The following is a 24,096-nucleotide window of genomic DNA, read 5'->3' as shown; positions in this document are numbered from 1 at the left end:
TTTTTTTTTTTTTTTTTCTTACCCCATCCAACTTAATTATATTTCTAATATTATGTTTTAGAAACTAAAAATTAAATAATAATGGGCAATTCTACGTATATAACGTACCATTCTAAATTAAATAATTAATTTTGTCACCAATATTTGTCTATTAACTAAGAAGTCACCACGCATTAAATAATGAGAGAGAAATTAAAATAATAATTTAAATAATTATTGAGACCAAACAGAGTTTTTAAGTCACGCCAAAGAGACTGTCAAGTCCACGATCAACGACTGGATAATTTAAAGTAAAAGAGTTGTGGTTTCCAATAATTTGGGATCTTAGGCTGTGCTGGCAGAATCCACAAATCTCCAATAATTTAAATAATTCCACAGCAACATTATAAAAGGCCATTTTAATAAAACATCCAAAAAAAAAAAAAAAAAAAAATTTTTACCACAGATTCTTTGAATTTTTTACGCTACGTATGTGTACAAGGATACAAATACCTATAGTGTATTTTTTTAAAAGAAATTAAAATTATTTTCATTGGATTAAATTAAATATTTGAGGTATTGGGCCGAGCTATTGAGATGGGCCAGTCTTTGATCTCGTAAGCTCCAGCATGGGCCTACTCTGGTAGATATGGGCCCATAATTTAGACCCGGTCTTTTATGGTTAAGCTCCGAACCCCACTCTGTCGCTCTCTGAGTGTCCTATAGAAACACCCTTCGGCGCTTCGAAGTAATCTTATGATCCATGGCTCTCGTTTCTTTATCTAAACCACACTACAGCCGTTTACGGGTTTCTTTTCCAGTTCTTCAATTTCGAACCCGACTGCCCTCAGTTTGCTTCATTTCTTCAGCTTCACTCACTCAACAATCAATCTCCACGGCTACTCTCTCTATTGATCTGAGGCTTTTTGGAAAATTCAAAGCAAAGCCATGAATACTTGTACCGAATGACCATATCATACCAGGGTGGAGGGTCGTAACAGAGATAAGCATCAACCCCCACCCCAATTAGAAGATATTATTCATTGAACGATGGGAAATCAGGAATGAACAACACGTTTACAGAACACCACAAATTACTTAGCCTTATAAATTTATTTATGGTAAATGATGGTGACATATTTATTTATTTTTGCAAAGAAACATAGAGAGACTTTTGTTCTTAGTTTTGGAATTTTATTCTCTCTTTTTCCGCCGCGGCGGGCCGACTGTGCTAGAAGTTCAAACGCAGCCTACTACTCCACGTGGTTTGTCGGCCGCCATATAAATTTTTTATTTCTTTCTGAATATTAACCTTTTTCCCCTTCATATTATTCTTTTTTCAATGCGTTTCTTTTCCTTTCCTTTCTTGCTTCCTTTTTTTAAATTATTTTTTAAAGAGGAAACTAAACATTAGCTTCCTTCCTTAAGCTTTAATATATATATAATCCCATTTTTTATTAAAAAAAAATTAAAAATAAATGACAGGAAAAGAAAATTATTAATTTTGTTTAATCAAACTTTATAAATATATTTTTTTTAAATGAATATTCTCTCTTCGTTCTAGCATTTTGAATATAGTTACAGTTCAATGTTGAAGAATTTATTGTGACAACAAATTATCATTGCTGTATTTTCAAAATAGTAAATAACTTCCTCAAATTAAAATTATAACAATATAAGCTCCTCATGCCTTGGACAACTGTTCTTATCACTTAATACACCAAACTCTAATTAAATCAATATTCAAAATTAATAACTAAAAAACTAGAACTAAAAGATATCATCTAGAATCATGAACCATATAATCCAAAATTATTTTATTAAAAAATATGTGGATTGTATCCTCAAAATAATTACATGAAAAATATAAAATAATTTAGATATTGATCATAAATCATACGAGTCCTCCACCACACATTTTTGGAACTAAAAGATAAAAATAAAAATAAATAAAGCAAATCTTTAGCCACCTAATATTTTAGAAAATACGTATAATATAAGATAATGAAAAATGAGGCGATATTCATGAATGATATATCTGGCAAATCCTAAATAGTAATAAAATAAAGCAAATTCCATCCTAATCTCTCAATAATCATACCTCAAAAAAAAAAAAAAAAAAAAAAAAGTGAGCTTTTTATGCTGGCAGCCTTTTCCCTTGTGTCTCACACTCCAATCATCAATCTTCTATATATGTTTATATGATATTTGTATTGTAGTTTTTATGCCAAAGATTTGAATACAGTTTGTGTGGATGACGAAAGTCTTTACCTCGACTAGTTTAGGGAATGATTATAAGTTTATAAACAAAGAATATTCTCTCCATTAGCACAAAGCAAGAGTCACAAAGCAAGAGTGAAAAATATCGTACCAAGAGTGTTCCTCTAACCGTTTGAACTACAATTATAAAATTGGTGAGCATTACAAAACTCTTTCATTTATCTCTTATCTCCTTACTCAATCAACACAACACGACAACACATTTCGTACCAATCCTTTTCTAATTTCTTATTTTCAACTTGGTCGCCTTCGCCTTTATATTCATCAGGACCTCGTCCAGGGAAGAACAGAGGAGGGTTGAAAGAATTAGAAGATGGGGCGCTTTGAGGATTTGAAGCCTGCATTGGCTATGCTGGGGTTGCAGTGCATTTACTCTGCGCTTGCCATCTTCAGCAGAGCCGCTTTGGTCCATGGGATGAGCCCTAGAGTCTTTGTTGTTTACAGAAATGCCATTTCCACTATAGCCATGGCCCCTGCTGCTTTTATCTCTTCAAGGTAGTTTAGTTATACTCCACACCCCTATTCCAAGTTGGGTTTTTTGTTAACCCAGTTGCAGTTTTACAGGAAAAGTGGGCGCAGCCTTTCCATCGGATACAGAGGCTTTTCTCTCATTTTTGTGACTTCTCTTTTTGGGTATGTCATTTCATTCTCATCTTTGCCAAACCCATTTCTTTTTTGTTCATATTTTTCTCATTCCACAGAGTAACGGGCAACCAAAATGCCTATTTTGAAGGCCTTTACTTGTCCTCCTCGTCGGCGGCGAGTGCCATCGTTAATTTGATACCTGCTATCACTTTCGTTATGGCTCTCACTGTAGGGTATGTGAATCGCAACTTTCAACCAAACCAATACTTCCATTTGGTTTGTTTTTTTCAAGATTGGGTGTCTGAAATTGAATTGCTTCAGGTTGGAGAAACTTAAAGCAAGAAGCTGGAGAAGTGTTGCAAAAGTACTAGGAACGGTGGTATGCGTCGCTGGAGCAGCTGCAATGGCTTTAATAAAAGGCCCAAAATTATTAAACACAGACATGTTACCTAAAAGTCTTGGCGTTTTTGATATGCTTCGTGTCGGAGTCGGAGTTGGAAACAGAGCCGAAGGGGACACGTGGCTTCTCGGCTGCGTGCTTCTCTTCGTAGGCAGTTGCTTTTGGTCATTCTGGATCATCATGCTGGTTCGTCAAAATCTTAATTTTAAACCCCAAATTTCTCAAAACAATTGAAAAGAACAAAAAGATATTGATTGTTAGCCAAATTTAATGTACAGGTCCCAATTTCAAGGCACTGTCCCGACCATATAATTTCTTCCACATGGATGTTGTTCTTCGCCATGTTCCAAGCAGCCATCTTTACACTACTGGTTGACGACAGCTCAAAAGTCTGGAACCTTCCTTCTCCATTGGAATTGGGCTCTTGTTTATACGCCGTAAGTGTAACAAAACACATTGAATCTCAAATCTTGAAAATTCCCCTTTAATTTAAACCCCAAACCCCAAATTTGATTGTTCATTAGGGAATATCCTCGGCATTGTCCTTTTTGGTTCAAGCATGGTGTGTGTCTCGAAGAGGCCCTCTTTTCACAGCATTATTCAACCCTCTGTGCACAGTCATTACCACCTTCATTTCCTCTCTGTTTCTGCACGAAGAGCTGTACAGTGGGAGGTAAGAACAAAAACTGCACAACTTTTAATACTCCCCATTTGATCAAACCTTTACTCTTTGGTGAATTTAAATTATGGGTGCAGCGTAATGGGTGCTATCGCTGTTATAATTGGATTATACATTGTATTATGGGGGAAGGCTAAAGACGTTGAAGGCATTGAAGGAGGAATTGATATAGAAGATAAGATTGAAAAGAATGAGTGCAAGAACGATCTAGAACAGCCCCTGCTGTTTGGTGAATCAGATGACACGATCAAACGTGATCAAGTTTGAAATTTTTTTTTTTTGNTTTAAAAAAAAATGAATATTCTCTCTTCGTTTTAGCATTTTGAATATAGTTACAGTTCAATGTAGAAGAATTTATTGTGACAACAAATTATTGTTGCTGTATTTTCAAAATAGTAAATAACTTCCTCAGATTAAAACTATTAACAATATAAGCTCCTCATGCATTGGACAACTGTTCTTATCACTTAATACACCAAACTCTAATTAAATCAATANCTGTGCCGTCTGAGTTGGCATTACGCGTTTAATTTTCTCCACATATGGTCTTGTCGATCACAAGGTTGTATTGGGATTTGGAAGTATGTGTAGGTGTTGATGAAATGGAGGTTCTGACATGTCAGTGGCTTGGAACATGATACACATGGGCAACTCCAATCCAACTCCTTCCTACGTGTCTCCGACGTGACACCTACCGTCTACCCTTTCTGCCCTTTTTATTTATTTATTATTAAATTTTAAATCATTTATTGAAAATCTCTTTAAATATATTTCTTTTTTTTTCTTAAATATAATACGGGTAGGATCTATGACTATAGGGCCCACCTTTAATTTTGGCGGTCATGTTTGGTACACCGTGTCAATAACATAGTGAGGAAGCGTATTAAATAATATTAATGTGGATTTAATATTTCAATTTGTATTTTATTAATTTCGATTAAAATAAGTTAAAATAATAAAAAATTAAAATTCAACAACCCCCCAAGATACAAAGTATTAAAATATGCTATTTCTTATTTAAAAAATAATAGGGAAATCATAAGTAGTTAGTTTGATAATTTGGGCTGGGCCCTATCCAATCTTCGGTCACTTTGAGACCAATGGACATCTTCTTAGTTCAGTTCCAGGCTTCCAACTTTCAGCCCAAGTTGTAAAAATATATATATATTCATTTTTGTTAGTTCGCAGGTAACGACTCAAGCTCACTTTCTCTTACGAGGTTCTTCTTTTGCTAGAAAGAGGTTTCTCCTTAGCTTTTAAAACATGTCACATAATGTATACTTTGTTCTACTCTCCAATCGACAGATAACCTATTATTGAATACAAGACATTGGTTAGAGTAAGGCTAGACATCTTTAGGCGGTTACGTTCCATAGGAAAGTGAAAGTTTGGTAGAGAAGGCAAAAACAAAATAGAAGAGGGAAGAGTTATGGACGTGGCAGAAGGAAGAGAAAACACCACACCACACCTCATTCAAGGATCATAGTTTTGATTTTTGTTTTTGAGCGAACTATTTCCGTAACAGATGAAATGGATGAGTTTGAAGTCATTGTCCAAACGACAAGTGGAATATTGGAAGAGCCATGGTGGTGTAAAATCATGCAACAAATTTCTTCACATATGGACACGTGGACAACACAAGTGTCTTGTACGCCACGCCCCAGTTCTTCTTACAATATTATATTCTATTTATAATAATTATTGTTGAATTTATTTATTTATTTTTCATTATCCTATAAAAACAAATTAAAAAAATTTACTTTTATTGAAATGGGAGATGGAACGGAAGTCCGAAGGCGGCGCTTGGGCATCTCAATCCTGAACACAAAAACATTGACAACCACATTTTTGCTGTAAATTATTAAATTCAGACAATGACGAGGGAACAACAACGCGGACCCTATAAGCTCTTGACACTTATCCACTCACGTCCCCCATATTGTCCTACTTGTTGAACAGAGAAAGTCCATTAATTAAAAATAAATAAATAGTCATACTTGTTGAACACAAAGTCCATTAAAAAAAATTAAAATTGTCAAAAAGTGAGATTAAACAAATATGAGAATAGTTTCAAGCACGCCACTACGCGATCAACTTCTCAACCATATTGAACACAAAAAATCAGTAATGAAAACCAATTATTAATTCATTAAAAGAATCGAAATTCACGAATGTAGATTTTATTCATATATCACAGCAAATAATACTGGGCAATAATAGTGATAAAACAGCTAAATAATAGAAGTTAATATACGCCTACACCGCTGAAGCAAGGCAAAAGGCAAAAGGCAAAAGGCAAAAGGCAAAAGCCAAAGCCAAGACAGACATACAAAATCAACTAACTACTTCATTTCCATCTGGGATAATGATTCTCCTCCTTGTTGTTCCTGAAGGCGCAACACCCAATGGAGTAAACGATGATGAGAAACACCAGCACCACAATATTAATAATCGCCACTTTCTTCCAGTTCCTCTTCAAATTGTCCAATACCCCAGCCTTGCAGGACGAACAATTGAAGCACAGCGTCCTGGGATCGTTATTCCATAGCCCACAATCTGGATTCGTAGAATTGGTACTGCCCACTGTCCACTCTGTTGGCCTCACGAACACGAAATTGCACTCATCTGCCGGCTTGCAACAACCAGACTGCACATAATCAACCAAACAAATTTTAGTTACTGTTACCATCAATTCTAAATTTGGGGGGCGGAGGGAAGGGGGTTTTCCATTACATCTGAAATCCAAATCGAAATTTACCTGAATCGACGACAAGTGCTCTTGGTATAACTGATCGACGGTATCACGGGCGAATTTAACGTTGAATTCGGTACAAACCTTGCCGTCCACCAAGCAGCTCCTGATTTTGTTCCAGTTTTTGTTGTTGTTGACGCGATTCTGCAGCCAGTTGGAGTAATCGCCCAGCCTGTACTCCTTGTAGCCTCTGTTGGACAGGACTTGACCGGCGCCTCTGTTGGTGACGGCGAAGGCAAAGATGGTAAAGACGAAGAGAAGGACGATGAGGATGAACATGACAAATAGATAGATCCAGAGAAGCCATGTGACACGGCAGCAGGCGCCGATGAAACCCGCGAGAGAGACCAATAGAAGGAAAACTCCGATGACAATTACCGGCGTGTCGAGAAATTTCTCACAGTCGGAGGTCCCCTGTCGGCTGAGCCATATCCCACCAGCGATGATTGGAATAGAAAGCAAAAAGACTATGAAATTGAGAATCCCAACCAGATTATTGCTAAACCGCACCATGGTTGCGAACCAACGCCCAAATGATTCAGTAAAACAGAGAGGAAAGGAGAGGATGGGAAGTAAAAGGATGCGTGTTTGTGTTTGGGAATGGGTGTGGTTTGGTTTTATAGCGTTTTGAGAAGGCGCGTTTAGGGGACGAAACGTTGACGGTGGTGATGTCAGGTTGAAAGTTCAAAAGCGACGGCTGTAATTTCAAATTTGATTAAAACAGGGGATCTTCCGACGTAGGTTCTAGGCAGCCTGCTCCTCACCCGGTTCTCCATTTCCAAATCCAATTCCCAAACCGAAAACTTTTCGCTTTTCAAATTCTATTTGTTTTGGGTCATTCATTCACACATTTAAAGGATGAACTCTCTAAATTCGCTTACTTTTATTATCAAACTTTCTAATCTAAATTCTAACATCAGGATCTTACTACATTCATACACCAAATCCCAATCGTTCCGTTTTTAAAAGTATAGAACTAAAAGAAAAAATGTAGGAGAATAAAATATATTCTTTGGGATTTCTTTTTAGACTAGTTATTGATTTTTGGATAAAGTAGAATTTTGAAACAAATTATACACCAAAAATGTCATGTCTATCTTTAAAACGGTTGTATGTATGTCCTAAAATTTTATGTCTTTAGTTACATTTTGGATATAAAAGCAACTCACTTTTACAACTCATACATCTAAGTTCTTTTTCTTCAATTTTAATTAGTTTTTATACACTTGAATTTATTTTTTACTTCATTTGAAAAGTTAGTTACATATTTGAAACTACATAAATATTACACAGAAGAATCACATGCAGGAGACAGAGACCAATTAAAATGACAGAACACTTAAAAATATCCAACTGNGAGGACGAAACGTTGACGGTGGTGATGTCAGGTTGAAAGTTCAAAAGCGACGGCTGTAATTACAAATTTGATTAAAACAGGGGATCTTCCGATGTAGGTTCTAGGCAGCCTGCTCCTCACCCGGTTCTCCATTTCCAAATCCAATTCCCAAACCGAAAACTTTTCGCTTTTCAAATTCTATTTGTTTTGGGTCATTCATTCACACATTTAAAGGATGAACTCTCTAAATTCGCTTACTTTTATTATCAAACTTTCTAATCTAAATTCTAACATCAGGATCTTACTACATTCATACACCAAATCCCAATCGTTCCGTTTTTAAAAGTATAGAACTAAAAGAAAAAATGTAGGAGAATAAAATATATTCTTTGGGATTTCTTTTTAGACTAGTTATTGATTTTTGGATAAAGTAGAATTTTGAAACAAATTATACACCAAAAATGTCATGTCTATCTTTAAAACGGTTGTATGTATGTCCTAAAATTTTATGTCTTTAGTTACATTTTGGATATAAAAGCAACTCACTTTTACAACTCATACATCTAAGTTCTTTTTCTTCAATTTTAATTAGTTTTTATACACTTGAATTTATTTTTTACTTCATTTGAAAAGTTAGTTACATATTTGAAACTACATAAATATTACACAGAAGAATCACATGCAGGAGACAGAGACCAATTAAAATGACAGAACACTTAAAAATATCCAACTGTCTCAACTGGCAAAGTAAATTAGTATGGACATTAAAAGGTTAAGAAAAAGGGTTACAATCTTAAAAGAAAAAAAGAAACAAGAAAGTAGCTAGGAACATGATTGGAAGGAAAGGTTGGAGATATTTTTGAAAAGTAAAGGAACAGTTTTTGAGATAAGAAAGCAGAGGCAGAGGGGTTTGAAATGGAATCATGTGAAACAAAAGGAGATGCCTCAACGGACTTTGTGTGGCTACAAATCCACAAAACGACCATCTCCAATTCCACAAAATGACAGATTTAGACGACCCGTGAAATTGACTTCCTCTTTCATGGTTTAATAATCAAATTTCTTGGGGGGAGCTGCAGTCTTTGCTGCACTATTTGAAAATATCAACCACTATCCTTTTCTCAAAACCAATAAATACAAGTCTTAATCAAAACTTGCAACCTTGGCACGGAATGGAACTAGTATTCGGCCTAGCCCATTCACCATCTGTCCTGGACTTGGGACTTGGGACTTGGGACTTGGGACTTGGGACTTGGGACTTGGGACTTGGGACTTGGGACTTGGGACTTGGGACTTGGGACTTGGGCCTTGGGACTTGGGCCTTGCTTGCCTGTGTTATAGCCCACCACCTATTTACATTTAAGGCTACCACAGATCCCAAATTTATGGAAACCAGAGTTGGTCAAAATTTGAGACAATGTCTCGAGGAATAAGATTTATGTAATCATTAAATGCTTTCAAACCTTGCTCCTACTATTTCTCATCCTCTCTAACCAACCCACCCTTATTTTTCTCCTCAAAACCTTCAAATTTATTACTCAGACGTGTCCGCTCTTTGACTTGTTTGTTATAACACAACCGGAAACTTACCATACATCAATCANCTTTGTGTGGCTACAAATCCACAAAACGACCATCTCCAATTCCACAAAATGACAGATTTAGACGACCCGTGAAATTGACTTCCTCTTTCATGGTTTAATAATCAAATTTCTTGGGGGGAGCTGCAGTCTTTGCTGCACTATTTGAAAATATCAACCACAATCCTTTTCTCAAAACCAATAAATACAAGTCTTAATCAGAACTTCATGGAACTAGTATTCGGCCTAGCCCATTCACCATCTGTCCTGGACTTGGGACTTGGGACTTGGGACTTGGGACTTGGGACTTGGGACTTGGGACTTGGGACTTGGGACTTGGGACTTGGGACTTGGGCCTTGCTTGCCTGTGTTATAGCCCACCACCTATTTACATTTAAGGCTACCACAGATCCCAAATTTATGGAAACCAGAGTTGGTCAAAATTTGAGACAATGTCTCGAGGAATAAGATTTATGTAATCATTAAATGCTTTCAAACCTTGCTCCTACTATTTCTCATCCTCTCTAACCAACCCACCCTTATTTTTCTCCTCAAAACCTTCAAATTTATTACTCAGACGTGTCCGCTCTTTGACTTGTTTGTTATAACACAACCGGAAACTTACCATACATCAATCACATCAACATATATAAAACACCATCTTTGTTCTGTAATTATCTACATCATTTCCATTCTCTCTAAATCACTCACTCACCAAATGGCAGAGAACGACAACAACAATGCAATCGTTGTTGCAGAAGAAGCTGCGCCAGTAGTGCCGGTAGAAGAGACCAAGCCCACCAAAGACAAAGAAGCCGGCGATGCTCCGCCCAAGAAAACCAACCCATTTCTTCAAATTGACAATTTGGACAAGCTGTTGGCTACAATGACGCTGTTACTTTCGATCCCGGTTTTGGGGTTTATTGTGTGGATATTTTACGTCAGAGACTCGGATTGCGAGACCATTCTGAAGCTGCCCAGTTTCCAGCTGGGGATTGGCATTGGGCTCATAGTCTTGTTTTTGATAAGTAATGGCGTGGTTTTGTTGAGGCCTCGGTTCCCCGTTTTGGGGCTTTTGGTTGTAATGCTGCCGTTGATGCTGATATTCATAATTGGGCTGGCGCTTGTGGGTGCGTATACGATGGAGACTCGGTCCGTGGCTGCGTCCCCTAAGTGGCTGAGATTGAAGGTGTTTGACAACGCGCATTGGGAGGATATCAAGTCTTGTATTTATGATACAGGGGCTTGCGATGATTTGGTGTCACGAACCTTGATGCTTAAGTCTTATGATTTTAGTCTCCACAAGTTGTCCTCCATTGAGGTAAATTTTCCTTCCTGCCCTTTCCTGATATAAACACAAGTATGTAGCTAACAATGTGTGTGTGTGTGTGTGTGTGTTAGTCTGGGTGCTGCACGCCGGCAACGATCTGCAAAATGGAGTACGTAAACGCAACGTTCTGGAGAAGAAGGGAAAGAGAAGCAAGGCCGTCAAACCCATACGACAGCGACTGTGATTTATGGGACAATGACAGAGGGAACTTGTGCTACAACTGCGTGTCCTGCAAAAGAGGCTTCCTGGGAACTCTTCAGGCCAAGTGGTGGAAGCTCGGCGTTTTTCTCATCGTTTCTTCGCTCTTACTCTTCATCTCTCATCTCATTTTGTTCCTCTCCTCTGTCTTCCAACAGTTTCGGACTTAGCCTCACAACAGCAACGGCTACCACCACCACCACCACCACCACCTCCTCCATTACTTCCCAGTTTTTGAGTTTCATTTAGTATCATCACCTTCTTCTCACAATTTTGCGTAGAACTTGATTTTATTTGTTAAATCAATCCCTGTCTTCCACATGTATATTCCCTTTTCAATAATCTTATTACCCCTAAATTCCATTCTAATTTCTATAACTCTCTGTCCAATGGTAACGCTTCAATCTCCACTCCTAATGGATTAAAAAAAGGAAAGAAGGAATTTGAAATATGTGTAATCGTGAAGGGTGTTAAGGCGTTCACGCGGAATGCTCCATATGGTCCAACCGCTATAAATAACCCTTTCTTACACCCTCCCTTAATTAGCAGTCCCACCATTTCCCCCTTTCCCTTTATTTTTCCACCATTTCTCTCTCCCTCTGCCATTCCCATTTCATCCTTTTCCATTGGATTGCCCAAACAGAGTTTTTTTTTAAAGAAAAAAATGCCCACATTGGATGAGGAGCTGTTTCCCTCCACCCCTGGTAAATTCAAAATCGAACAGAGAAGCTACGGAATCAACCGCCAGTTCTACCGCTTTTTCGCTTCCACCAGCACCATGTTCTTATGGGCTCTTTTTCTAATCGCTCTCACCGTCTCCTACCTCAGCTTCCAGAGCTTCGTCCATTCCGGTACCCGCCATATCTCCGCCTCATGGGGCGGCCGCCAATGGGAGAAACAAGTCCGCACCTCCGCTGAGATCCACCGCGCCGCCGGTATGTCTGTACTCGTCACTGGAGCTTCCGGCTTCGTCGGCACCCACGTTTCTTTAGCGCTCAAACGGCGTGGAGACGGCGTCGTTGGGCTTGACAATTTTAATAATTACTACGACCCTTCGCTCAAAAAGGCTCGCAAGGCGCTTGTTAATCGTCACGGTGTGTTCGTCGTTGAGGGGGATGTTAACGACGCGCGTTTGCTCGATAAGCTTTTCGACATTGTTGCTTTCACGCACGTGATGCATTTAGCGGCCCAAGCTGGCGTCAGATACGCAATGGAGAATCCGCATTCCTATGTGCACAGTAACATTGCTGGCCTGGTCACGCTTCTCGAAGCTTGTAAATCCGCAGATCCCCAACCGGCCATTGTTTGGGCCTCTTCCAGCTCGGTCTACGGCCTGAACGAGAAGGTCCCGTTCTCCGAATTGGACCGGACCGACCAACCAGCGAGTCTCTACGCGGCAACGAAAAAAGCCGGTGAGGAAATTACCCACACTTACAATCATATCTACGGCTTGTCCATCACCGGGTTGAGATTCTTCACCGTGTACGGTCCATGGGGTAGACCCGACATGGCGTATTTCATGTTTACAAGGAATATTCTTCAGGGGAAACCGATTACGGTTTACCGTGGGAAGAATAAGGAGGATTTGGCCAGGGATTTTACCTACATTGACGATATTGTGAAGGGGTGTTTGGGTTCGCTCGACACCTCTGGTAAAAGCACCGGATCGGGCGGGAAAAAGAGGGGACAGGCGCCGTATCGGATCTTCAATTTGGGGAATACGTCGCCAGTGACGGTGCCGGCGCTTGTGAGCATTCTGGAAGAGCATTTGAAGACGAAGGCGAAGAAGAAGATAGTGGACATGCCTGGAAATGGCGACGTTCCGTTCACCCACGCGAATATAAGTTCGGCCCAGGTGGAGTTCGGGTATAAACCAAGAACCGATTTACAATCCGGGCTGAAGAAATTCGTTCGATGGTATTTGTCTTACTATGGGTACGATCAGGGGAGAACGGCAAATTAAGGGACGTCGTTTTGAATGATAAAGCGGGGGAAAGAGAGGAAGTGAAATGGAGGGGATGTCTTATATGTTGTATGGTAAACATTGTGTGTAAAGCGAAGTTCGAATGCATTTAGGTTCTGGACGTGTGATCAAAAGAGAGAAGCCATCTTCATCTTCATCTTCATCTTCACCCTCATTTCATTATATTGTTTTCAAAACCAGGAGCACAATAACTATGAATGAAATTGTTTATGCTTAAGCTTCCTACTGGGTGATTCTATCTTTTTTAGCTTAGTCTTTAAAAAGAATTTTGAAATAAACAACCATAACAACAACATCTAAACATGAATGACTATAAGTTTCGAATCTTTGGATTTCTTCTGCAGGGTTGTGGCCAATCGACCCCCATGGCCTCTTGCGCAAGTTTCGTACTTCACTGTTTCATTCAACCAACTTTTGTTCTGAAGGAAGCTCCACAGGGTATGTATTCTTTCTTTCAACTATCATACACTTCTCCCTTAATCTTTAGCCATTTCGTTTGAGAATTATCTGTTCTTTTGGGTTTAGCAGCAGCAGAGGTTTTAGCATTTGGTTAATGGGGTTTGTCTGTGTGGATTTCCATTTCATTGCTTACAGTTCATTCGGTTCTTTCAGCTCACATACCCTGAATCTTGCATGCCCACTTTTCCCATTAGAGGCCTTTAGTATGATAAACTCAAGGGTTGCTGCCTCTTGAACTGGGTTTCTTTTGGTTTCATTGAGCCTGATGGGCACTACTTTGGGGTCGTCTTAAGGTCGGTATTGAGACAAAGTTGTTGACCCTTCTAAGAGAGATTCCGTATACATGCCTTGGGGATATTATTCATGTTGCTGCCAATGTATTACTGCCTTTATACATTTGCCTTTTGGAGGGAGGCAAGATTGATTTCTTTGCGATTCTGTGTACTGTTTTACATTCATATCTATTCTCAAGTGTTGGAGATAGCCACTAAATCGATCTCCACTATTGAACCAAAACAAAACTTCGGTTTCAAATATCAACTTAAACATAATTGCAGACATATGCCTTCATGCTGGGCCACTAAGGTCTTTTCACCCATAGCTGGAAAGGCTACCTCAGAAAAAACATGCTCAATACAACTTTAATGCAGTGTGTATAGCTACAGTGGATCTGCAACTACTGAACTTTATCGATGTCTTTTCTTTCTTTTGTGATTTTTATAGTGGCGGTGACATCTACCCCAAATTTCCTTCTCCATATTCATCCCTGCTTTGAAAATTCATCATTAATCCTATATGCTCGTAATTGGCGCATGTTTAAGTAGTTAAGCTTCTATATTTAAGGAGAAAAAGAAAGGCATGTTGTGGGATGGATGGAAGCCTGCAAGCCCAGAACTTAGGGTACCATCTTTGTTTGTATCTTCCCTAAACACGATTCCTATACCAGCTTCATTCCACGCGTGGGGTTTCTACATTTGGCCATTTTTCTTATATTCATAATTTCTTCCGCCTTTTTCTCATTCATGAACAAAGGACTAATTGTTTGCACCAACAGGGAAAGTTTCATGCCTTCATATTACTTCTTGAACACCGTCTTCATCAGGAAATGATCAACTTAAAACCCATTTTCCACCATAAAACATAAATATCCAAGATTGTACCTTCCTATTCGGGGGTACCAAGCTTACCCCCTTTTGAAAAGCTTGTTTCAGCATGCCACAAATTGCATTTCTTGCATTTTCCCCCGTTTTCATTGTCATCTCGTGCGAGAGACTTGCAGAAAGTAGTTCACCGAAGATTTGCCCGTTTCACCTATCTCCGTCTCTATAAAATCAGCCCCCAACACACAAACAGAGGAGAACCCTAAAAATGGATCACAGAAGGCCAACTCTTTGTGTTCTCGACGCTTCCTCTTATGTTGGCTTATGGGTCACCAAAGGATTGATAAACAGAGGATACCCAGTTCATGCAGCCGTTCAGAAAACGGGTAAGTCATTTATTCTTCTCTGTTCTTTTGCAATTCTTTTTCTTCACGAAGGCTTTCTAATGCTTTGCTTCTGTGTGAAATTATCGGTTTGATCGAGCAGGAAATCCAGAGATTGAGAAGACTATTAGAGAGATGGGTAAAGTGGAGAATGGGCTGGTGGTGTTTCCTGCGGATATCATGGATTACCAGAGCATTCTTGTGGCTTTGAAAGGGTGCTCTGGTTTGTTCTGCTGTATGGACACCCCCCATGTGTATGATGTAAGTCCACAGAGGCAAAGAAAGGCTGATGATGCTTAAAGTTGTCATTTTCTTTCTCGGGAATTTGGGGGTTATTGTTGCTTTTGTATTTTGTGAAGGAAAAAATGGTGGATTTGGAGGTGAGAGGGACAATTAATGTTGTGGAGGCTTGTGCTCGGACAGATACTGTTGATAAGATAGTCTTCACCTCCTCCTTGACTGCTGCCGTATGGAGAGAGAATATTCTTTCTGAGAAGGATGTGGATGAAAGATGTTGGAGTGATAAAGAATTTTGCAGAAAAATGAAGGTTGGAAGGAATTTTTACACATCTGTTATCTTTTTCAGTTATTAATTTTGGATTTCTTCATCGGGCTATGTTGCATTCATTTTTCTTGTCAATGAATTTGATTACAAAACAAGCTCTCTTATCTTCTCTCAGTTGTGGTATCCTCTAGCAAAGACACTCTCTGAACAAGCAGCCTGGGCTCTAGCAATGGACCGTAGGCTGAACATGGTGTCCATTAACGCAGGACTTGTTCTTGGACCCGCTGTTGCAGAAGAAAATTCAGTGTCAACAATCTCATATCTTAAAGGTAGGAAGAGAAACTTCTTTAAAAACTGTTCCACATTTGTGGGAGTACTTGTTTTGTTTTGCTTAGCTGAAAATTATGAGACAACAGGAGCCGCTGAAATGTATGAAAATGGGGTTCTGGCAGTGGTGGATGTGAAGTTTTTGGTGGATGTCCATATCCGAGCAATGGAAGATTCCTCGACGGGTGGTCGGTACTTTTGCTTCGATCAGATAGTGAATAGTGAGGATGAAACTATTAAACTTGCTAATACATTGAGGCCATTGATATCCATTCCACCGAGGTAAAAGAATTTGGGTTTTTTAAACAACAAACAGAGCAATAACATTGGAAACTGAATCTGTGTTAGTTTATTGGTGAGAGCAGATACGAAGGGCAAGGGAGGGAAGGTTTTGCTGAGAGGCTGAGAAGCAGGAGATTGCACAAACTGATAGAGGGCGCAGCTTCTTGATAACTTTTGAATGTAAAACCTTTTGGTTTTCTTGTATGCATCTCTCGCTTCCCTCGTTCTCTCTTCTACCTCTCATCTTCTTCTTCTTCTACTTCTACCTTTTGAATGTAAGACCTTTTTGATTTCACATGTTCAGAGCTACGGAGAGAGAGAGAGAGAGAGAGAGTAGCCAGCTGAAAGCCAAAATGCTTTCCTTGTTTTGGAAATGTTTTGTTTCGTTTTATGGGCCTTGGGTTCAAGAATCAATTTTGTTGAAACCCTAAGCCCATTATCCAGTCCATTAACAGCGATTACAGGTGGGCTTAGTCTCGTCGGGTTTTGGGGGGAAATGGCACGGCAATTCTCAAGGTGCGACCATTCTCGTTTTGACATTTGAGAATTTTCCCGTCTCATTGCGTACGATGGATCTTTATTTTGTTGCTGAGAAGACGAATATTGTTGCTACATTGTGAACAATTGAATCCGGACGGCATCCGAAGGAAATCATTTGATATCGATCGAAATGTATCTGGCTTCAAATTTGTTCAACTACGAACACTGGTAAAGATATGATTATTGAAGTTACTTTCTTAATTGTTGATCTTTTAGCTTTTATGCAGGATTTTCCAGATTTTGTATTACTCTCGGTATCAGTTTTTAGCATAAGCATGAAAACTTGAATTGAAAGCGGTAGAGCTGAATTCAGAAGGTAAAATCTTCAAGACAGCAATCTGAGGCAGCTCACGCCGTCTTCTTCTTTTTGTTCTTCCTCTTCTCTACGTACTTGTACAGTTCAGGCTTGCAGAATACTTGTCTTTTACTGCTAAATTTTTTCCGTCCAAATGTTTATCGAAACAACAAAATATCAGTTGTGTACAGTGAGTCTCAATTATTGCAAGTTTTCTTTAACTATTTCTAAAATTGTGTACTTTAATAATTTATCGATCTTTTATCTTTATCCTTTTGAGACTACTTTATTAGTAAGATCAGTAGTGATATTTCAATGAGCGGATCTGTTTGTCCCATCAACGATATCCTGTCTTCAACTTGTCCAGCAGGGTCGGTTACTGCTCATATTTGGAAGCTCTACTATCACAAGCTTTGTGCAAAATATGTCAGTTATCGTTGGAAAGTTCTGGTACACATGTCTTGTGATTGTACTGTTTATATCTTTTATTTATTTGCATGCCAGTTCCATCCGTCTTCCAAGCTAGAATCATTATCTCTTTTGATCTATACTAGACACATGATCTAAGACTTGTCAGTCGTGGATGTAATGTAATGTTTGTGATATGTTTTTGTTGTTATTTGGTACAAGTACAAATATTTTTATGCAATTCTCAGTAATACTCAAATACTACGTATGAAAGCTAAAGTATATTTAGAGATTTGAAGCAAGTTAACGCATACGGGACAGGAAATCACTCTAATGCTTGAAACTTTCAGAATTTATACCAATGTCCCTAGATATGTTTGTAATATCTTTGTAATGGAACAAATAGATTTGTATGATGATGGGATGTGCACCTATATTTGTGTTGTGCTCACGCGTTGGTCCTGGCTTAACCAGCCAACCACTGAGGCGTCTTACTTATTTTACAGGGCTCGGATTGATCTTGGTTGATGCATTTCTCAGGCCTCTTTGGTCAGTTCTGAGTTAACCCATAACATTGGCGCCACTGATGACCTGACCTCCTGTGGTGGTCAGGTCGATGTGTCGGCTGATTTGGATGACATCTCGGCACGCATGCGGTGGCAATGATGGATCGCTTGCCCTCTGCTCCTCTGATGGCCCGTCGATGGGGGTCGATTCTAGATTTAATAGTCACAACTCGATTTGGATGACCTTTGGGAATGCAAGTAGTTGACCACTCATGGTTTGCTCCTCAATTTGTCATCTAATGAGGGGTCAATCACTATGAGGCAATCACCTTTGTTGATCTAGTGGACTAAAGGTGCCAACTAATGATCTTTGCAACCTTTAGATAGTGCTAAGGGGATGCTGTCAACCCACACGCTTGGGGCTCCCATTCTCCGGCCCGTGAGGTTTGGCGGGGACAATGGTCCCATGACGTGACCTTGCCCCTTCTAGACCTTCGATTGTCAGACACTGGAATGAATCAACAAAGCGACCAAGGAAGTGGAGGCATCAAAGTGGAATGCCACAACCGTTGCTAAGGTCAAAGTTTAAATCATTCTTTCAAATAGAATGCACCATTTCAAGAAGACCAAGCTGGTATCATATATTTACATGTCCAACCCAGAATATCCACAGAAAAGAAAGAAAATAAGGTACATCAAGTTTGTGAAACCAACATTAAAACCCATCCTTTCAGCTTGATGATCATTGAATTTGGCTTTACAAAGAATTTTAAAGCAATGAATTATAGTCTTCCTGTTCCTCTGATTCATTTACTTTCTCTACTATCTTGGACCGGAGAGTTCCATGGCATAGGAGTCCAAAGATCGCTCATCATCATCATCGTCCATTGTAAAACTCAACATGCTTGAATGTTCTCGATCGTTGCCATTATTCTTCAAAGCATATGTGGGGTTGTATGTACTTTTGCAGCTGTTCCGTGAATGAAAGAGGTTGACATTGAAGTCATTATGAGTGTGGGATGCAGCCCATTTCTGAACAAGGCCATCCCCTTCAAGCATTCGGACCACCTCCGACATCTTAGGACGGTGAGCAGGTAAATACTGAGTGCAAAGAAGAGCCACTTGCAACATTTCCCCAACCTCAATCTGATCATAGTTGTTCCCTAGCTCTCTGTCCACAAGCAATTCCACTTTCTTTTCCTGTTGTATCTTTTTCACCTGCCACAGGAGAGTTTTCGCTTTCAGCCCCATCCGTGTGGGCATCATCAAATCAATAGCTAAATTAAATATCTCAATGAAAAATTATCCATGCTCCATTACCAAACTCATTACAGCATCAAAAAGCAGCACCTGTAGACGTTAGCTTCAATCATTGATAAAGTCAAATTAGCTAAGATACCGCTTGAGACTTACCCACTCAAGCATGACGCCTTTTTGATTAATTGTTTTCCCAAATTCAAAAGCTCTCATTCCAGTTATCAGCTCTATCAAAAGAATGCCAAACCCAAACACATCAGTCTTCTCAGAAGATTGGCCAGTTGAAAGATACTCGGGAGCGATGTGCCCAACAGTGCCACGAACAGCAGTGGTCACATGAGAGTCAGCATGGTCAAGAAGCTTTGCAAGTCCAAAATCACCAACAACAGCTTCACAGAAGTCATCCAGAAGCACATTAGCAGCCTTCACATCTCTATGGATTATCTTAGGATCACATTGCTCATGGAGGTACAGCAGACCCCTTGCAGCACCAATTGCTATTCTCTTCCTTGTGTTCCAGTCCAATGCTGGCTTTCCTGTATTATTCAAATGTGCATGTTACTGTTTTTCCAAAATACGCATGTTTCTGAGTTAAGGACATAACACATTTCCCTGGTTTACTAAGAACACAGTATCTTGAGAAGGTGATATCTGAACAACTTGATAGTTCTTTTAATATATATTTAGGAAGGAGAGAAAAGGAAAAAGTTGACCCAAAAAGTGGTCCTGAAAATTTCTCGATAAGGATGTTAAAAAGTGGGAGAAAATGATGAAGTTGTTTGGTAATGAGGAACTAGTTTGGTTCAACAAAAGAATCAACCTTGTTCTAACTTCTAAGGATGGTTTCGACCTGCAAAGATTCAGATTTTTTAGTGACCCCACTCATAAATTGTGGGGTCCATCAAGCCCAAACTTCATAGAATAATACTATGCCAGAAAATGCAGCATATTTCACAAGCGCAATTTAGTCTTCTTTTTTTTAAACCATATATTGACAGTTAAAAGTAGTCGCTGCAAAGTAATCAGAGACTAACCTCTGAGCCTGGAAGCTACACTGCCATTTGACATGTATGGGTACACTAAGAGCCTCTCGTGAGAAGTGGCACAATAACCAATTAGCCGAAGCAAATTGCGATGAACTGCCAGGCTAATCATCTCCAACTCTGTGCGGAACTGGGACTCTCCAGTGGTACCCGTTACATCTTTTAGCCGTTTCACTGCCACCATACTCCCATCCCCTAGCTTTCCCTTGTACACATTACCAAATCCTCCAGCCCCAAGTATATTTTTGGAACTGAAATGCCCTGTTGCTAATTGGAGCTCTTTGAAACTGAAGTTCCTCAGGTTGCCTAAGCGCACAAGTCCAACTTCTTGATTGTCTACTACAAGATTCAAGTTTTATTTCAATCAAGGGTCTGTTTATAGAAGATTAATAAAGTTTATAAAATGTAGCCTTCATAACACTGACCATTGATGTCTAGAATGGTCTTGGTCTTGTGATTCTTTCTGCGCCAAAGAATTACAAATGCTAGGAGTATCAGAAAAGCACAGCTGAGGCTGACCCCAAGTGCCACTGCTATTCTTTTGGACCTGAGTCTTCCTAATATCCATGAGTTAAGAGAGCATAAAAGTCACGTCATAAGTCACACCCACCAGGAAAATAAGTGTTTGGTTTTGAAGGGTAGAAAAAGTAACAATAGTTACCAGGGGAGGATTCTAGAGAGAAAGAAAGAGCAACGGCATTGGCGGAGCCAGAGCAACCTTCAGTAGGGTTACTTCCACAAATCATCGGATTTCCCACCACACTGGAGAATAAACAGAACCCAAAACCCAAATTAAACCAAATCATTCAACAAAGTGTTTGAGGGGTAGAGAAAGAGAGGCGTGGCTGTGAGTCATACTTGAATGTTCTGGCCGGAAACACAGGCACTGGTCCACTAAGATTGTTAAAAGACAAATCCCTGCAAGATCCAACTAATAACTCAAACAGAACCCCAAATATAAATATTGAAATCAAATGCTTAAACTTGAGAAAAGTGGTGAAGAGAAGGCAGGCTTCTTCTAGTCGAGACAAAAAAGACAGGCGAAAGAAAACAAACAAAAGAAAATGAATACTCACAAGAAAGCAAGCTGGGGGATTTTGGCCAAAGACACGGGAAAAGGCCCGGACAAGCTATTATTGTTCACCCTCCTACTCATTACAAGACAAAGTAACAAAGTGCAACTTATTATCATAAATAACTGAATGGAGCAATCAGACAGACAAACAGCAACTTATGCTTCAAATACATGGTTTCTAAGAAATTTTGAAATTTAAAGAGCACCATTAACTTCTAAAAAGTCCACCATCAAAAATTTAAATCTCTGTAGAGAAAGTGAAAATTATGATATTTTTTCCTCCTTGTCCCTCCTCCATGTTCTAGGAAACCGAACAAAGAATACAGGGGCGGAAAATTGAAATACTTACAGGTAGCGTAGACCGTTCAGCTGGCCAAAGGATGCTGGTATAGGGCCAGAGAAGTGATTTTCTGAGAGATCTAATGTTTGAAGCAATGCGAGAGCTCCAAGTTCAATGGGAATTTGACCGGAAATGTTATTGTTCTGCAGCAACCTTCAAATTTGGATAAGAAATAAAACAGTCAGAAAACTAAGTATATCCATAGGGAACTATGTTCTTGGATCAGTTACTATACTTCAGTTAACCTGATTTGTCTCTGTCGTGAAAACATTGTAGATGAGTAAAGATGCAGAAAAAACAGAACTCTTAATTTTGATCTTCTATTAAACAGAGCAAAGCAAAATCTCACATCCAACTGGGTTTCAACTATCCAAAACAAAACAGATTTTTGAGCACTCAGAACCCTTACACTTGGCGAAGATTTGTTAGGTTCCCAATCGCCCCAGACAAAGTTCCGGAAAGAGACTGGCTCGGAGCTCCTCTGTCAAAACCCAGAAGTTGAACGCTTAAGTTCATTTTCCCCACTCTGGGAAATCAAGTCTTCAGACCTGAACATTTATCAAACTGAAAAACAAAAAAAGAAACAAAAACTCACAGTCCTATAACGAGGTTATCAGGGGAGCATGTGATCATTGCCCAACTGCAAGGGTCCACAGAGTCTTCATCCCAATTGCTGAGCACAGCGTGCGGATCATTCAATGCTGCCTTCACATGAATCAGAGCTTCCACTGCACAAAAGGAATAAACCCCAATAGACAGACATATATTAGGAAATTTTCAGAAACGGCAACACACACGAAATTGGAAGATGAAAAATTAGCACTCCAAGTGAAGTTTCACCTTCAGGATTTCGAGGTTCATAGGAGAAGCAAAGCAAAGCAGAAGAGAAAATGATCAACCAGAAGAGTTTGGGAACCATAGCTGTGAAGAAATGCAGAGGAAAGAACAAGAAGAAGACCATGTGTTGCTGGCTTGTCCCTCAAGAACACGAAAACGCGAAAAAAAAAAAAAAAAAAGGCAGTTCTAATACGTCCACTCTCTTTTCCTCTGTCTCTCTCAGTCGCTCTTTTTCATTTCTTTCACGGTTCTCCCTTTTCAGTCACCCACTGCGCACCCCACAACCCATAATACTCACTCCCCTTACCGAAAGCTCAAAAAAATACAATAAAGACAGAGAGAAACCAAGAGCGAGATAGGGGTGCGTATCAGCTGGGTGATGCGAGTTGTCAGTGCAGAAATTGAGAGGGACGTTAAGAGTCTGGACCGATGTAGCCTGACCGAGACTGAGGTCGAGGCCGGACGAACATGGGCGGATGGGGGTGAGCGTGGCGTACAAATTCAATGCTATCTTGCTTGTTTCAGCCTAATGCATACACTGAGGGTGAACCGCCGATTCTATTCACAACCCAACACCCAAAAATGGCACCCGACTTGCTCCTCTCCCATTTTGAAAGAATTTACTGTTTCAACTTACTGCTTATAATGCATGCACCTCTAAATAGTTTTTACTTTTTACTACAATTTTTATGCCCTTTTTTAACCCCTTCCCACTGTAAAACTTCCCTCCAACTAATTACTTCCCACATTTTTTTTAATTATATTTAATTTAAGTTAATGAAAACACATATTTACCTTAAAAAATTAAGTTAGATCTTAAAAGAAGATACTTAGAGTGTGTTTAAAATCTTGAGAAAGATAAATAATTATTAAAAAAAAAAAAATGAAAAGCTGTTTTAAAATTTCAATAATCATAATGAGTTTGAAAATTTGTAAAAACATATTTAAAAAATAAGTTAAAGTACTTTACTAATTTTCTTTTAAAAGTGTTTAATTTAAAAAAAACACATTTATAGAAAAAGCAGGTTAAGCAGTTATTTCTAGGCTACTTTAAAGATTTGTTACACAATCCTTAAAAATATACTTTATGTTTCATAACTGAAATTATAATTAAAAATCAAATTTTGTATATTTATTAAGCATTGTAGCTTGGAGTGACTTTGATTTTAATTTTGATTTTGATTTTAATTTTGATTTTGATATAGGTTGGTAGAATATTTCCTTGTCGTTTTATTCTCTTTACCATGGTCTCCATAAATGGAGGTACTGATAGTCAACTCTCACACCCCCTTTTTATCATTATTTATTTTTAGAATATATACTTTAGGGTTTGTTCCAAATGGACAATACTACCGTGCACGGTCGTGTTCATTTAACAGATCTCATTTAATATTGTGATGTCCCACATTTATAAGGATGTGAAAACATTTCCCTAGCAGGCGCGGTTTAAAGCTTTGAGCGAAAGCTCAAAAGAGAAAGTACAAAGAGACAATATCTACCGCCAATAGAAATAAAAATAAAAACTAGTTTTATAAAATATATTAAATCAGTGATTTTTTATATGCATTGAGGCATGTGGGTTTGATTATTGTTGAAAGGATTTTATTAATATTTGACTTCCATACTTCCTACCCAA

The 24,096-nt window shown here is 38.9% G+C and overlaps 6 protein-coding genes across 8 annotated transcripts; 4 read left to right on the top strand and 2 right to left on the bottom strand.

The window, feature by feature from the left end:
* Positions 1 to 2,535: 2,535 nt before the first annotated feature.
* On the top strand, positions 2,536 to 4,205 carry LOC111793811 (WAT1-related protein At4g30420). Its single transcript, XM_023675860.1, has 7 exons — positions 2,536 to 2,754; positions 2,824 to 2,892; positions 2,961 to 3,077; positions 3,166 to 3,430; positions 3,523 to 3,681; positions 3,769 to 3,917; positions 4,001 to 4,205. Exons 1-7 carry the CDS (start codon positions 2,573 to 2,575, stop codon positions 4,188 to 4,190), a joined length of 1,131 nt encoding a protein of 376 aa, XP_023531628.1. The 5' UTR covers positions 2,536 to 2,572; the 3' UTR covers positions 4,191 to 4,205.
* Positions 4,206 to 6,078: 1,873 nt separating this feature from the next.
* LOC111793925 (tetraspanin-8) lies at positions 6,079 to 7,292 on the bottom strand. Its single transcript, XM_023676002.1, has 2 exons — positions 6,682 to 7,292; positions 6,079 to 6,570 (listed from the first exon to the last, which is right to left on the bottom strand). The coding sequence occupies exons 1-2, from the start codon at positions 7,186 to 7,188 to the stop codon at positions 6,271 to 6,273; spliced, it is 807 nt and encodes a 268-aa protein (XP_023531770.1). The 5' UTR covers positions 7,189 to 7,292; the 3' UTR covers positions 6,079 to 6,270.
* Positions 7,293 to 10,413: 3,121 nt separating this feature from the next.
* LOC111793036 (tetraspanin-15-like) lies at positions 10,414 to 11,575 on the top strand. The gene is made up of 3 exons (XM_023674723.1): positions 10,414 to 10,912; positions 10,993 to 11,189; positions 11,278 to 11,575. Exons 1-3 carry the CDS (start codon positions 10,478 to 10,480, stop codon positions 11,366 to 11,368), a joined length of 723 nt encoding a protein of 240 aa, XP_023530491.1. The 5' UTR covers positions 10,414 to 10,477; the 3' UTR covers positions 11,369 to 11,575.
* Positions 11,576 to 11,662: 87 nt separating this feature from the next.
* Positions 11,663 to 13,346, top strand: LOC111793034 (UDP-glucuronate 4-epimerase 1-like). Its single transcript, XM_023674720.1, has one exon. It carries the CDS (start codon positions 11,784 to 11,786, stop codon positions 13,080 to 13,082), a length of 1,299 nt encoding a protein of 432 aa, XP_023530488.1. The 5' UTR covers positions 11,663 to 11,783; the 3' UTR covers positions 13,083 to 13,346.
* A 1,359-nt stretch (positions 13,347 to 14,705) lies between these two features.
* LOC111793035 (cinnamoyl-CoA reductase-like SNL6) lies at positions 14,706 to 17,218 on the top strand. Of its 2 annotated transcripts, none has more exons than XM_023674722.1 (6): positions 14,706 to 15,048; positions 15,149 to 15,306; positions 15,405 to 15,593; positions 15,726 to 15,879; positions 16,003 to 16,159; positions 16,243 to 17,218. In XM_023674722.1, exons 1-6 carry the CDS (start codon positions 14,931 to 14,933, stop codon positions 16,325 to 16,327), a joined length of 861 nt encoding a protein of 286 aa, XP_023530490.1. In that variant the 5' UTR covers positions 14,706 to 14,930; the 3' UTR covers positions 16,328 to 17,218. The 2 variants fall into 2 exon arrangements, with proteins under 2 accessions (XP_023530490.1, XP_023530489.1); XM_023674721.1 differs by having other exon boundaries at positions 14,714 to 15,048; positions 15,967 to 16,159.
* Positions 17,219 to 18,481: 1,263 nt separating this feature from the next.
* On the bottom strand, positions 18,482 to 23,032 carry LOC111793033 (probable LRR receptor-like serine/threonine-protein kinase At2g23950). 2 transcript variants are annotated; one of them, XM_023674718.1, is made up of 11 exons: positions 22,464 to 23,032; positions 22,219 to 22,351; positions 22,033 to 22,104; positions 21,633 to 21,776; positions 21,285 to 21,356; positions 21,067 to 21,126; positions 20,870 to 20,970; positions 20,634 to 20,765; positions 20,200 to 20,544; positions 19,322 to 19,701; positions 18,482 to 19,126 (listed from the first exon to the last, which is right to left on the bottom strand). In XM_023674718.1, the coding sequence occupies exons 1-11, from the start codon at positions 22,582 to 22,584 to the stop codon at positions 18,731 to 18,733; spliced, it is 1,956 nt and encodes a 651-aa protein (XP_023530486.1). In that variant the 5' UTR covers positions 22,585 to 23,032; the 3' UTR covers positions 18,482 to 18,730. The 2 variants fall into 2 exon arrangements, with proteins under 2 accessions (XP_023530486.1, XP_023530485.1); XM_023674717.1 differs by having other exon boundaries at positions 20,200 to 20,547; positions 22,464 to 23,031.
* Between the last annotated feature and the right edge of the window lie 1,064 nt (positions 23,033 to 24,096).

Source organism: Cucurbita pepo, chromosome LG04, assembly GCF_002806865.2.
Source record: "Cucurbita pepo subsp. pepo cultivar mu-cu-16 chromosome LG04, ASM280686v2, whole genome shotgun sequence".
Classification (NCBI taxonomy): Eukaryota; Viridiplantae; Streptophyta; class Magnoliopsida; order Cucurbitales; family Cucurbitaceae; genus Cucurbita; species Cucurbita pepo.
The sequence above is the reverse complement of the archived record's forward strand: the minus strand, read 5'-3'. Positions and strand labels throughout refer to the sequence as shown.

Coding starts and splice junctions, on each gene's coding strand:
- LOC111793811 (XM_023675860.1), top strand. CDS start 2,573: ATGGGGCGCTTTGAGGATTTGAAGCCTGCATTGGCTATGCTGGGGTTG. Junction 2,755..2,823: donor GCTGCTTTTATCTCTTCAAG/GTAGTTTAGTTA, acceptor GCAGTTTTACAG/GAAAAGTGGGCGCAGCCTTT. Junction 3,078..3,165: donor GTTATGGCTCTCACTGTAGG/GTATGTGAATCG, acceptor GAATTGCTTCAG/GTTGGAGAAACTTAAAGCAA.
- LOC111793925 (XM_023676002.1), bottom strand. CDS start 7,188: ATGGTGCGGTTTAGCAATAATCTGGTTGGGATTCTCAATTTCATAGTC. Junction 6,571..6,681: donor AGCACTTGTCGTCGATTCAG/GTAAATTTCGAT, acceptor GATTATGTGCAG/TCTGGTTGTTGCAAGCCGGC.
- LOC111793036 (XM_023674723.1), top strand. CDS start 10,478: ATGACGCTGTTACTTTCGATCCCGGTTTTGGGGTTTATTGTGTGGATA. Junction 10,913..10,992: donor ACAAGTTGTCCTCCATTGAG/GTAAATTTTCCT, acceptor TGTGTGTGTTAG/TCTGGGTGCTGCACGCCGGC. Junction 11,190..11,277: donor GGAACTCTTCAGGCCAAGTG/GTGGAAGCTCGG, acceptor GTCTTCCAACAG/TTTCGGACTTAGCCTCACAA.
- LOC111793034 (XM_023674720.1), top strand. CDS start 11,784: ATGCCCACATTGGATGAGGAGCTGTTTCCCTCCACCCCTGGTAAATTC.
- LOC111793035 (XM_023674721.1), top strand. CDS start 14,931: ATGGATCACAGAAGGCCAACTCTTTGTGTTCTCGACGCTTCCTCTTAT. Junction 15,049..15,148: donor TGCAGCCGTTCAGAAAACGG/GTAAGTCATTTA, acceptor TTGATCGAGCAG/GAAATCCAGAGATTGAGAAG. Junction 15,307..15,404: donor ACACCCCCCATGTGTATGAT/GTAAGTCCACAG, acceptor TATTTTGTGAAG/GAAAAAATGGTGGATTTGGA.
- LOC111793033 (XM_023674717.1), bottom strand. CDS start 22,584: ATGGTCTTCTTCTTGTTCTTTCCTCTGCATTTCTTCACAGCTATGGTT. Junction 22,352..22,463: donor TGAACCTCGAAATCCTGAAG/GTGAAACTTCAC, acceptor CCTTTTGTGCAG/TGGAAGCTCTGATTCATGTG. Junction 21,357..21,632: donor CTGAACGGTCTACGCTACCT/GTAAGTATTTCA, acceptor TGTAATGAGTAG/GAGGGTGAACAATAATAGCT.